Source organism: Fulmarus glacialis, unplaced genomic scaffold, assembly GCF_000690835.1.
Source record: "Fulmarus glacialis isolate BGI_N327 unplaced genomic scaffold, ASM69083v1 scaffold14184, whole genome shotgun sequence".
In the NCBI taxonomy this organism is placed as follows: domain Eukaryota; kingdom Metazoa; phylum Chordata; class Aves; order Procellariiformes; family Procellariidae; genus Fulmarus; species Fulmarus glacialis.
The window spans coordinates 4,303-17,446 of record NW_009210017.1 but is presented as its reverse complement, the minus strand read 5'-3'; the positions used below and the strand labels follow the sequence as shown (position 1 = coordinate 17,446).

Genomic DNA, 13,144 nt, shown 5'->3' with positions numbered 1-13,144 from the left:
ATCTGCTGCTCTCTGATGGGGAGCCACAAAGAGACACACAGGAAAAGCTGAAAGGCAACAGGCACAACATCATAAATTCTGATGAGATGCAAGGAAAACCTTCACCATCAGCATGGTCACACACTGGAACAGGAAATGCCACCACTTCTCTGGTCCCATCTCTGGAGACAGAAAACCTGGTCTAACTTTGAACTTAGCCCTCCTTTCAGGTGGGGGTGGACAAAGCAGCCTCCAGACGTCCCTTCCAGCTAACTTACCCCAGAAGTCTATGAAGCATCACTTCTCACGAGACCTCAGGCTTTGTGGGAAAGTGCATTGAGAATATGTGCCTTTCAGTTTTCCGATCTGTGAAATGGGGCTGACAGGATTTCCTTATTCAAGCCTTTGTTGTCTAGCAGGTGTCCCAAATAACCCACTTTTTTCAGTGTGGAATAGATGACTCAGCTCTTCAGAACATGAGGCTCTGTCTGCAGAGCACATGCAAACAGAAGAGAGAGGCACTTCTTGTGCCATACTTAGTATTTTGTTTCAGAACTCACTTGTGATGCTGTCAGATGCTGCGTGCTTTCTTCAGATCTGAAATCCTCAGAGCTGCCCCAAAGTTTCTAGCAAACAAACTTAATGCTTTCATTTTACACCAGAAGCATAACAGTTATCTGGGAAATCCCCCTCCCACACCCCAGAGTCCGTACTTTGGGTGACTTCATGATCTCACCACATACAGTTACTCAGGTTAATGTTGCTTTTAAAAACTTATCATGTAAAAGCCACTGGGGTCAACTTTTAAGCTAAGGCTCACTCTGAGCAGCTATGTATGCTTAATACAGGAAAAAAAATGGCAGTTGAGGGAAAGGGACCAAAAGAAATCTTCCATCTTCTCTCTCCCACTCCCCTCTTAACCACACACTGCCATACCTTAAGAGATATGACCTACCAAGTACAACTGCTCTCATCCTGCCAGGCCCTGCTGTAGTTCTCTGCTGTTGCGCTTCCCAGCTTCTTAATAATCCTAAAATGGTCTTCTCATGATGAGGGCCACCGATATCTGCAAGGGCACTGCCTCTTGCTATAGCTAACTCAAGAACACATCCCACGAGGGGATGCAGGAAAGCCAGGAACACAGCGACAGCTGCACAGCCCCTTGCTACAACTCTGGTCCAATATGAACAGTCATGAGGGTCAAGAAAGGAAGTTATAAAAAAGGTAACTGGGAGGAAACATCAGGGACCTGCACCCTCTTCAGTCCTGGGGGCACAGTAGAGAACGAAGCTGCACAGGAGAGGGGAAAGATGCCAGTTCTCCTACCCAAATACTTCCCAAACAAAGGAAAACTAGAACGGAGGGGAACCATGAGGTCCCCCTTTCACATTCCCCCAGAGGAAGCTGTTTCAATTCCACTATCTGAGGCACAATAAGTCAAGTCATCCTTCAGCAGGTACCTCCACAGGTGTAGTTAAAAACAGGCAATACAGTCATCAAGACATTTAATTAGAATTCTCATGCTATAATAAGCCTGTTCCCTTCAGCATCCGAGGAGTACACAGGTGACTCAGGAAGACAGTAGAGTACCTGAAAGACAGCAGGTGGAATTTTCCCTTTTACACACAGCAATCTGCACAGCTCCCCATGAGGAGAGGTGTGGCTGCATATTTTTACGATGAAGTAATACAAGGCTGCATATTTTTTACAATAAAGTAATACGAGACATCTTGTTCATGCTGCAAATCCAAGGAGTCTGCAACACTAAGACAGTGAATTGGTATATGTATTCAGGGGTTGCTGTCCCACCTCAGGGATGGTCAAGCTGCCTGCTGGGATGGCTAAATCGTTAGCTGTACTGACAGGCATAGAGGTTGCCTCTTGTCACAGGTCCAACAACTCCTAGAACATCTGGTCACAACTACTACAAGATAAGGGTGACTCAGGACTAGGCTCACAGGAAAACATTAGTCTCAACCCTGATTTTATTGCGTATTTTGGTAAGTGGCAAGAGATTCCTATGACAGTGCGCACCTTTGTGTTTTGTGATGCAAAACAGTTCAAAAGACAGGCTAGAATGGACCTTTCCCTTTTTGCTTTGTTTTCTCAAAGTTTCTCATCAGAAGTTCCTCTGGCAGAAAAGGAACAACATCAGCTTACAGAATTGCTCATCTTCACTTCACAAGAGCCCACCCTGTTTCCAGTCAAATGAATGGAAAAGGATCCCACCAACTGCAACAGAAGCTGGACAAGGCCCCCGGAGACTGAGCTCAGAAGTGAAACTACCTGAGAGGGTAGAGCGAGGAGGCAGATTCCCCATGCTCACAAAAGAAAACAAAAAGACACCTTATTTAAAACCAACTCTTTCCACCCTCACATTTATTGTTCCTAAAAAACAGTCTTTGCAACCAAATCTCTTGTTTCTCCTTTCCAATTCAGTGGGATTGCTGCAAGCGCTGCATGGCACATGACTCTGGGGAAGCAGAGAAAGTGTACCGCAACTCAGTCATATTTCCATAGGAAAAGTTGACTCATAACTTACATCATCCTTGAAATGCTGACACAGGTTTGTAAGAAGCATCTGAATGTCACATTCAAGGAACAGCACTGTAGCACTGAGGCCTGACATGGCTGCCTAGCTCTAGCAGAGCAGAAGGCCCTCCTTTGCCGCGAGGCGCTGGCGATGGATTTTATCCTGCTGTAGCTCCTCGTGGTTCGGATGCCAAAGTTTCATGACAATTCTCTCAATGTTTAGAGCGTAGACAGTGTGCGCAGGAATAACTTCTTTGTGCACCTGGAGATACGTGTTAGAAAACAAGTTCCATGCTTTCATACACATTTCCCCGTATTGCCCATGTAAGAACCTCCCACTACTATAGGATGATCAGAGAGCCGACCCTGCACAGCAGGAACGCAGGCTGTCACACATGAGAGCTGCAACTTGCCAGCACTGCCACACCAGCCAGCACAGAAAAACTGCCTGTTACGCCATTTTGTCAGGGGGTAGCATGATAAGGAAATCATCATTTTGCTCTTGCGATGACAAACAACAATTTGTCATCAAAATCTTACAAACAATTCTATCTGACTAAACACGAGGCAAATGCTTGATTACAGCTCTTACAAAGAATGGTCTGTCTCCACAGCCTTGAGACAAAATCCCAACATCTGTGTGCAATAGCGGAGATCGTGGGGCAATTTCTCACAGCTAATTTTAGACATTCAAAGTAGTCTGAATGTCCCCAGAGCTGCCAGAGAGGGAGGGAACCACAGGCACGCACCTCCACAGGAAGATTCACCCAGCCTACCTTAGACACCTCCCCAGGGTTGGGTGATGATAGCTAACCCACTGCAGCAGCCTGCATGCCAGGACCAGGTATTCTTCTAAGTACCCAGGGTGGAACATGAGGAGTAAGAAGGGACATGCCAGGCAAGTCATTTTGCTGCATTGCTGTCAAAATCTCAGTCTAGCTCAGTTCTGATCTAATCACTGCAGTCTTGCTACAGAGGAAGAGTTCACCCTTCTTACGTAGCTGTAAGAAAAGACAGGGATTTCCTCATCAACTCTCTGATCAAGGGGAGCAGAACAGGCACTAAACCATGAGCTGACTGTATGTTAACTGTTACTTAATAGTGGGAACAAGTCAAAGCCAAAGAATTGTAAATTTGAGAGGGTAAGAAGGAAATAGACTGCAGGAGGAGAAATCAAATACCCCTCTGTGCATGTAAACCAAATCCAAGACTGGTAGCTGGTACTCAGGACAGCGCTGCCTGTCCTGACACGACAGGGTAACACGAACAGCTTACCTGTAATGCCTCAAAAAGGTCATACATGTTCACTGGCGGGAGGGATGCTGGTAAGGTGTCTCCAGAGCACGCTAGGAGTAGAGCTGCCTGCTGCTCAGCATCATCAGGCGGGGGCTGGGGAGCTAAACTCTGACCAGCAGGTGTCACACAGGTTGGAGGGCTGTAGACAGAGCAGGCAGCAAAACCTTCCAGTCAAGAAAACAGCACCACCTTTGGAAGTCACACAGGAGGGGCTTGGCCCCAGGGTTTCCTTTTCTGTATCAGTTGGTTTAGCCCTTATGTACATAAGATATTTCAGCTGTAATTAAAATCTCTTTAAAATTCCAGTTTAATAAGAACAGTGCAAACCAATCCTCAATATGCTTCAAACCTGCTTTGTAACTGATCTCGATTGGGCAACTTGTTGTTTACAGCCAATAGTTTCTACCCGGCATAAAAATTAAGGCACCCACAACATTAAATTGAAAGACATTAGCTGTTAGGCAGAGTTGTTTGGAGCGGATTGCATTTGTAGTGTTTGTAGTGCTATAATCAAATCTTAAAACACCCACGACCTCCTGTCAACTGCTAGAAGCTGTTGTAGACAAACACAACTGCGTTCTCATACTCACATGCTGCCAGATGCGCAGCACAAACTGTTTGACATCGAGACTCTGGAAAACAAGATGACCTTGAAGCCGTGCTAACTGAAAAGGCCTGCCAAGGAACTGTAAATACATTTGGATGCAGGAAGTGACAGGACAGCAGTGTCCCACAGGTCTTCACTGACATTTCATTCCTGTGGCACCACAGCGGTGCCCTCACAAAGGCAGGGCTCTTCTGCCCAGGGGCAGTTTCCCTGAGAGCAGCAAAATTCCTGTGTCACTCACTACAGCTTCCAAAAAGCAGTAATTACTAAGGACATTCCGAGGGCCAGGGGTCATCTTCATAAATTGATGGACAAACACAGGCAAGGAAGAGAGACTTACCACTGTCCTAAACTCCACTGCTGAGAAATCCCCATATTCTCCCTCCCTGTTTAGCCGTACAGCCCTCCATAATGATACCTTCTTGGTGCGTGAAAGCTAAACACCGTTATTAACAGTTTCTACTAAGTAAGAAGAGAAACCAAACCATGGAGTAACTAGCAAATTGCATTTGAAATTAGCAGGGTGCTGAGAGCTCCTTACCACTCAATTAAATTGTTATAAGCAACAACACTGTTCTTCAGGTATGGCTGAGGATTAACATTGCTTCCAAAGGCATACTTGAAATGGCCATCTCTCAGACGATAGGCTTTCCGCCTGGATATCACAGATGTCAGAATATCCTTAAGATGGTTCTGAAATGAAAAACAATCTTATTACACATGCCAATTTATTCGCCCTACCAAGCCACAGCTATGAGAAGTGCCTCACCAATTGGCCAGACAAAAGTAGTGCTGCTATGACCACAAGGACCTAAAGACATAAGGGAACCAAAATCTGGACAAGTTACAGTATGTTTCCACTATCTGATACAGAGAACACAGCACTGTGCAAGTGTACTGTATGTATTAGCCTGTAAGCTGTACTGTAATATGTGATGTGCTGCTTCAAATGTCAAAGAGGTTTCTTAAATGCTAGGAAATTCCCAACCCCTGACCCCTTTGATAAAGAGTTAAGAGATTTCATAATTGGCACTAGACGTTAACACTTGTACTGAAATACTGGCCCTAAAACTACAGTGAAAAGCCACTCACTCCTCTTTTTCAGACTGTTCAATTACCTGGAAAGTGCTGGAGAAGCAACTGTCTGAAAAAACCAGGCAGACAGCTGCTTCTTAATTTGGCCTCATTCCCAGATGGGGAATTCAGGTTGGCCTCCACATCCTGACTCCAGAAAACCATCCACACATCAACGCTCCAAGTAATGGCTGTATCATTCCTGGGATACATCAGGCAATGCACCACTGATGGCCAAAACCAGCAACAGCAGGCACTTCACCTGCAGGTATTGCCCGATTCTGTCACTTCACTTCCATGCCAGATACTTGCACCTATAACAGATTATTTTTTATAGAACTGTTTAAACTGGAGCTCCCGTTCTGTCCCTGCTTTTAAGTGACAGAAACAGCATTTTCCAAAACAGCTACTTAAGCATGCCTGGAGTTCTTCATATGCACGTACTTCGAAATTAACGGTTGCAGGCAGAAATCCAAGACTTTACATCTATGATGCCACAAATCTGGAAGCCCTTTGATTCTCATCTTACTCTTCCCCAGGCAAACGGGCAATTAGAGAAGCAGGTTTCCTCTCCCCACTGAGGGACGCTACCCCGTACTGCACACAGAACCTTTTGTCACTAGTATAATCAGAACACCACTGCTGCGCAGCCCAGTCTCACCTCCACAGCATAAACAACTGCGGTCACTGCCTCCTCTGTGACATTGTCTAGCCCATGCTCATACGCTGTTACGATCATCCTTCCTTCTAACTGGCCACGTGTAGGAAGCATCATGGTATGAGAACACAGCTTCAAATCGTCATCCTCCTGAGGATCCTTTGCCACAAATTGCTGGGCTCCAGACAACGGATTCTGAGGCTGGAACCGGTGCTGTTATGAACACAACATTAGAGCATAAGAAGATAAATACTCAGTCCAGTCAGACCCTTTGGTTTGTCTAGCCAAACATCCCTTCTCCAGTCAGAAAGCAAACACCTATAAAAACATATCACAGTAGGACAAGCAGAGTGATATTCCTCCCCAGGATACTCTCCCAACCCCCAACAATTTGTGAGTAAAGAAATTTCTGAGCCAGTGTTGGTGTCCTTTTATTAAACAGCCCATGAACTTGTCCAGCAGCACCCTGAACCACCTAAACTTTGGGTATCCACAACATCCTGCAGCAAGAAATTCTACAGTGTAACAACACGCCACATGAGGAGTCGCCTCCTCTGGTTTGCTCTGTACTTCGCACCTGCTAGATTAATTTGATTCTCCTGTAAGTCTCAAACATGGTCAGCCATGGTCCCTTTTATCTCTGTTCACGCTATCCAGGCCAGTGGTGATTTTACGGACTTTCACATCTCTCAGTCACCTCCTTCCATGTTGAAGAGTTCTTGTGTATTTAGTCATTTCTTGTGCAGAAGGGTGTATTTTTACTTACTAACTGTACAGTTTCTATTAAGATTAAAAAACATGATCCTAAGCTTATGTGATTCTTACAATTCTTTAAAGCTTTAAATGCAACAACTCAGCCAAACTGCAGTTCTGAATTTCATACTCTAGTCTCCTCATGCACTTTCAATACTCTAAGCAGAGCTGTGTTACTGAGCAGCCACTGATGCCGAGATGGATTATGGCTATTTTTCAGAACTGACTCAGTTATTTAGAAAAAAGAACAGGAGTTCATACCAGAAGGTGGCAACCCCCATTTCCCAGGCCACATGTATTCCAGCACAATTCCCTTGATGTGCGGCGTCTCAAGCTCTGAGTGTTTGTGGTGGCTCCTGGGAAGTCTCGGTCCCCAGGTAAAGGGGGGAAAAAAAGCAGATGGGAATGATTGATCCTTGGGCCCAGACGTGCGCTTGGCCCAGCCCCAATCCACAAGGGAACAACATGGCCCTAGCCCATCAAGTACTCCCAACTCCTGTCCCTCAGCTCTCCAAGCCACAAATCCGGTGGCTCTGGAATGAAGATTGCCACAAGGCTCTTATGGGGCACCAAGACAAAAGCATACTTTGAATATAAACAATGAATATACAGCAAAGTGGATTTCTCACATCTTAGTTTCAGGAGAGGAAGGGGGGCTGCTTTATTCAAAGGACAGTGTGGCATTTAACTCAGAGTGAAAAACCAATCCACCCACTAATGATGTGAAAGCAGGTTTCCCTCCCCGTAATTCTGAAGACATATGCTTTCATTACAGGAAAGCTACATGCCTGTATGCCTGGAAAAAAATGTAAGCAACTCTTAAAAGGAATGTGGTTTGGGAGAGCAGAAGCCAACTGGAATGAACCTGTGGTCATTCACAGCTGTTATTCTGACCAGTGAGGGAAACATCAGGAAATATCAAGGCACTTCAAGTTCTAGGAATGCCACTAGTAATAGACAAGCCCGTTAATCATAACATACACTTCATACAGTACTTACTACCAAGCATTCCAGGAACACGTGTATAAACACTCTAGAAACGTGGTGTAACGTAGGGGTATCCGAGTAAACCAAATTCCAAGACTTCCACTACATCACGACTTGCTTCTTAAACTCTCCTCTACTTGCTACTGAAAAGCTACGGTGAAGTTTTAAAACAAAAAGATAACACAGACTGCCATCAGAATTCAGGTTGCAGCTGTGAACACTACAAAATATTTCAGCAGTTTCTAAATACGAGCCTTCAGCTGGACTCCCATCCCTTTGAAAGGCTAGTCGCTGAAGCACACACATACAATGATAGTCCCTAGAAGAGCGGCACGCACTTTGGCTGAGCCAAGTTGACTTCTCACAGTGTAAGAGCGGGAGGTTTCACGTGCCCACCTTTCTCCCCTATCCCCAGCCATATGGCTGCCCCTTCTTCCTTTGCACTGGCTTTGGTATTCACCCAACCACAAGGAATGCTGATCCAGCTGAATAAACCAACAAGCAAAACTTGAGGTTTGGGGTCATTTTTGCTCGGTTAGTTTTCTGCCTTGTCACAGAACTGAGCCAGATCACGATGTGCTCAGACACCTGATAAATCCAGCTCAGTAACAGACAGACACTCCCCCTTTCAACAAACTCTTAATTCAGTTTCAACCGTCTTATCAAACCCCGCCCGTTGAAGACAGTGCCCCATTCCCATCCTCTTTCACACCAGGCCCCCCCCGCCACTGGTCTGGCAGCACAAAAACATCTGTAGGATGGACGTGTGACAGTACCAGATGGATGTATAGAGCCTTCACTGCAAAGTTAACTGGATCTTAATGCATTTCTCTGCCACGTACGAGAAGACAGCATCTTTGCAATGCATTTTCAATTCTGAAACGACCTGCTGAAAATTCCACCCAAGGAACATCTTACTTCTAACACTTTGGATTACAGAGTTCTGCAGAATGGATCATACAATCACAGAATTCTGCCTGACTGCCTGAATAAATAGGAAGTCACTTTTGCTTCAAGAATTCAGCAGGTGTGTGAAGTGAAGTTTGTTCCTGGCCTACAAGCTTTTGCAACCTGGACAGTTAGGTGTACTTCCATGGATCCTCTGGTGTCTAACAAAGCCAGGTCACACTGTAGCCTTTCTCCCGAGAGGCTTCCAGAAGAGAGGCAGCAGCTACTACCCCCAGCTCCTGCCCCAATCCAGAACTCAAAACAAATACAACAAACATCATTGCACGTGACGGACTTTCATCATTCCTGGTAGTAATCAAAACTGCATGCTGTGCAGAGCTCTTCACCCCCAACAGAATGTCAGAGAGCCACGACCATTTGACCATGGACACTTACATCAAACTTTTGTCGAACCGAAGAAATCTTTTTCTTTCCTTTCAGTTTTCCAGGTTTAGTTGCAGAGCCACCTGGCCATGGCAGAGATCCAGCACCTTCTACAAATTGAAAGAAAAAAAAAACAAAAACAAAACAAAACACTCGATAGGCATTGCTGATTTAGGGCCAGGATGAAACTGTCCACACAGGAAAACCCTTAACATTTGGCCCCCAGCTAAGCCTTAACCCAAAATCAGCAGCCGTGGCCCAGAGGAAGGACTTCTCAGGGGAGAGTGCTTTTGGCAGCCCTTCCCTTCCTTTGTCAGCCCCCTGCCAGCTTGACTCACTCACGACACATTACTTAAGTTGAAATTTCTGTCCACACACAAAAACCGATGGTGGAAGGAGAAAGATGAGCACAGCCTCCAAGGAGAGCCACAAGGAAGGAACAAGCCATTTGTTCCATCAGGAAGACGACAGGAGCTTGCCCGGAGGGAGATTCTCCTCCCACCAACTCCTGGATCAGGTCAGATGCTAACCAGCAGGGTTGAGCAGTCTGAGTTATTACATCTGCCTTTACAGTTCCCCATCAGCTTTAGCAAGCTTTGCTCAGACCCTTGTTAAACATCACGGCCGATCGTTCTTTTTACACTGAGGGGAAAGGAGAGGGGGGAAGAACTGCAAAGGCCGCTGAGCCCAGGAGCGGGACAACACCAATGTGAGCAGTGAGCTTGTGACTGACCAGAACTGGCAAGCAGCTGAAAAACAGATTACTGTGTAGTACCAATAAATACATTTCCCCACATCACCTTGAGGAGACTGCTCAGAAGTCCACTATACGCTGTTTGACAGCTGCACCTACAGAAGGCCAAGCCACCTCCTGATAATCGCACAGCTCTTGACAAGGACAGCCTTGCAGATTTCCCGCTGACGGGTTTACAGGATCCGTGCACAATTCCTTCAGGTACATTGGGGCTTAAGACAACGTTGCATTGGATGAGTATGCGCTTGCTGACAGCGAACAAGAAGTGCAACCCAAAGACTGGACAGCCCTCTTGTGGCTACAGAGGCAGCCTCTGCTTTGTATCACCAGTACCCTCCTCCCTTGGTTTTGCACAGCAAGCGAGCACCCTTTTTCCTCCCGAGCCGAGGGTACCCTGTGCCAAGGTCCCTGCCCACCTCCAGGGATCTCTGAAGGTCCTTCAGTCGCCTCCGAAGTGGAGGCTGGAGCTCTGCTGCCAGGTGGAGCTGACAGCACGGCGATGTCTCAGACGTTCCCTGGCCGCACCTGAGCTGGCATTTGCTCTTTCCTCCAGACATGGACAAGAAGTGACAGCAGCCATCCCACGACTTGCCACCCGCAACTTGGCCAGCCTCAGGCACGTTCACCGAGTACTGACAAACTACCAGTTCTGGTTCTCTCCTGTTACCGCAGGCTGCCACGGCTCAACACCAGCTTCATGTCAACCAGCATGTTTACCTCCGGCTCTTGCAACTATGTTTAATTTGCTGTAATCAGGAATTCATAAATACAGTTATACTACAGCCCTGTTTATAGGGAACGAGGCTGGCTGGAAGTCCTTGGCTACGTGGAGCTTCCCACACTCACGGTTGGGGCATGAGCACAGTGTCCTCTGCCACGAAAAAAACCTTCTAAAACATGACTTTAAGGATCAGGCTAAACCAGAGGATTCAGGTGAAGTTTGTGAACGGTCAGCTGCTAAGAAGGGGTTAGAAACAACCTACATGCACACACATACACAGATGGCATATTCTCCCTATAAAAAAAAAGTTTATTAAAAAGTTCAGCTACATCTTATTAGTGAGGTGAAAACCAACAGTCTACAACAAACCCTGTTGTCAAAATCCACCAATCAATTATAGGAAATTAGAAGATAATAAATAAAGCCTCTCCAAAAGTCATAGAGCTGGTGTCACTACTCATCACTTCAACATCACAGTAGAGGCCAGACAAGGGGGTGTGGGAAAGCACCATGGACAATCATCTGAAGGACCACTCTTGCCCCTCATCGAGACCTAGGTACTTACATCTTAGGATCTACCAATATAACGCTACTTCCCTAACAGGATGTTTTGCTCTTTACAGATGAGTCCTTTCTTCCTCCTCCTCTTTTCCTCCATAGCAGGTCAGACCCCTTCTAGGCAGGGGGGATCAGGTGCGTTAAGGACAGACACAGAAATTACCTGGCCCATTTCAAAGCTTTCAGTAAAAGCACCTCTCTCTACGTCGTAATGTCACCCCACCCCAGGCCCTTCCTCCTTGTCAGAAGTCTCACACAGCTCCTTCGCAGCCTGACTTACGAAAGTATCCTTAGCTAACTGTGTGACCGGGTGGCGGAGACAGAGAAAGCGGAACAGAGACAGAAAAAGCAAACACCACCATTCTAGCTGACAATGTATTACAGATGAGTAGGTTATAGCAGAGTCCAAATTTTAAAAATGCCTTATTTTTAAAAATAACATAGTAACTTTTAAACTAAATGGCAACTAAATGTTTAGGCTTTGACTCTGAAAGATGCAACTTAATTGAATCTCAGCCTGCACACTTAAAAATTTAGCCAGGGAAAGGTGAGATACTATCTCCTATTCCCCATAATAAAGAGCTCAGAGCAGAATTTTTTTGGCTGCTTTTCCAGGTTTTCATATTACCAAGCCTGACTTGCATGAGATGAAGAAAGCAAAATTTCCCTCTAGTATTCTAAGAAAACCAGTACTTGCCTTCCTGGCCACAAACGACAAGGGTGGGTTGGCTCAGGCGTGAAACTTCAGAGATGTTAGCAGTTTTTATTTAATCTTGCTAGCAGGAGAATTAGATGTTAACAAGCCACAGCAATGGCTGCTGATATGCCTTCAAAGATGAGCAACAGATAAGCATGTTTTTCTAAGAGCTGCCACGTCTCTCAGTGATGGCACCAGCCTGTCCAGACACAGTGCGTCAGGTTTTCCTGACGTGCTGCACCAGCACCACACAGGAGGAAAGGACAAAGATGCAAACAGAGAAAGTCACGACAGAAAAGCAGCCACCCTCATCTATTTGATCTTCAGTTGGTTGTTTTTTTACCTTTTTGCAGGGACAAGCATTTAGTCAAACATATTCTGACAACCCTCCTCTGTCAACAGGTCACACTCCCATTCTCTTCCTTTTCCTCCCTTCCCAGCTCTCTGGAAAGAAGTGGAACACAAGCAATCTGAGCCCGTTTCACAGTTCGCAGCCCTTCAAGCAAAGCCTGTGGGCAACCCTGATACAATAAAATGCTCCTGCTATCCCGGCAAGAGTTCTAATTCACTGAACCATCTCTTAGTTGGCTCCAAATTACTAGTAAATAAATAGAATCCTTACATCACTAACTCAAGTGCTTGCAATTGTCTCAGTTTTATTGTTAACATTTAGCTAAGTAGGGAAGTAACGGTTCGGTTCGAGTGAGATATGTATTAACTCAAGCAACCTTGTTAACTTGCTTGCTTGCAGTCGTCCAACAAACAAGATAAGCTTCATGAGCAAGTCTATGCAAGGTTAAGAAAGGCTTTAAACTGGAGTCCCTCTTGATGGAATTTTTTGGGGAAGAAAAACCCCACAGATAAAAATTCAGAAAAGCACTTGTGAAAATATTGGTAAAAAGAGAATACCAAAGAAAACAATATTCTTGTAATGGGAAGTGTGCCACACTGCTCTGGCTGGTACAGCCAGCCTAAAACTAACATTAAGTCACTCTCCAGTATTTCGGATGGTGTGTTTCTGGCAAGTTCCTCTCTCTTCAGGCACTTTCACAGCCTCCCAGCTATGTTACAGCTGGGTGCCACTCAAGTATTCATGGGTGTCTTCACAAACATGGCTATCAGAGGGAACAGCATTACCCATTTCTAAAAAGGGCAGAGAAGTCAGATTTAGGATTCCTCAGGATCCTGCTGTGCCC

General features: G+C 45.7%; 1 protein-coding gene across 1 annotated transcript in view; it reads right to left on the bottom strand.

Moving 5' to 3' along the window:
- Positions 1-2,330: 2,330 nt before the first annotated feature.
- TADA1 (transcriptional adaptor 1) overlaps positions 2,331-13,144 on the bottom strand; it is a gene marked incomplete at its 5' end in the record, with an annotated part of 15,113 nt that continues 4,299 nt past the window's right edge. The window contains 5 exons of the mRNA XM_009577037.1: positions 2,331-2,773; positions 3,787-3,946; positions 4,956-5,107; positions 6,150-6,359; positions 9,231-9,328. Coding sequence (XP_009575332.1) covers positions 2,621-2,773; positions 3,787-3,946; positions 4,956-5,107; positions 6,150-6,359; positions 9,231-9,328 — 773 coding nt within the window. The remainder of the gene's footprint in view (positions 2,774-3,786; positions 3,947-4,955; positions 5,108-6,149; positions 6,360-9,230; positions 9,329-13,144) is intronic.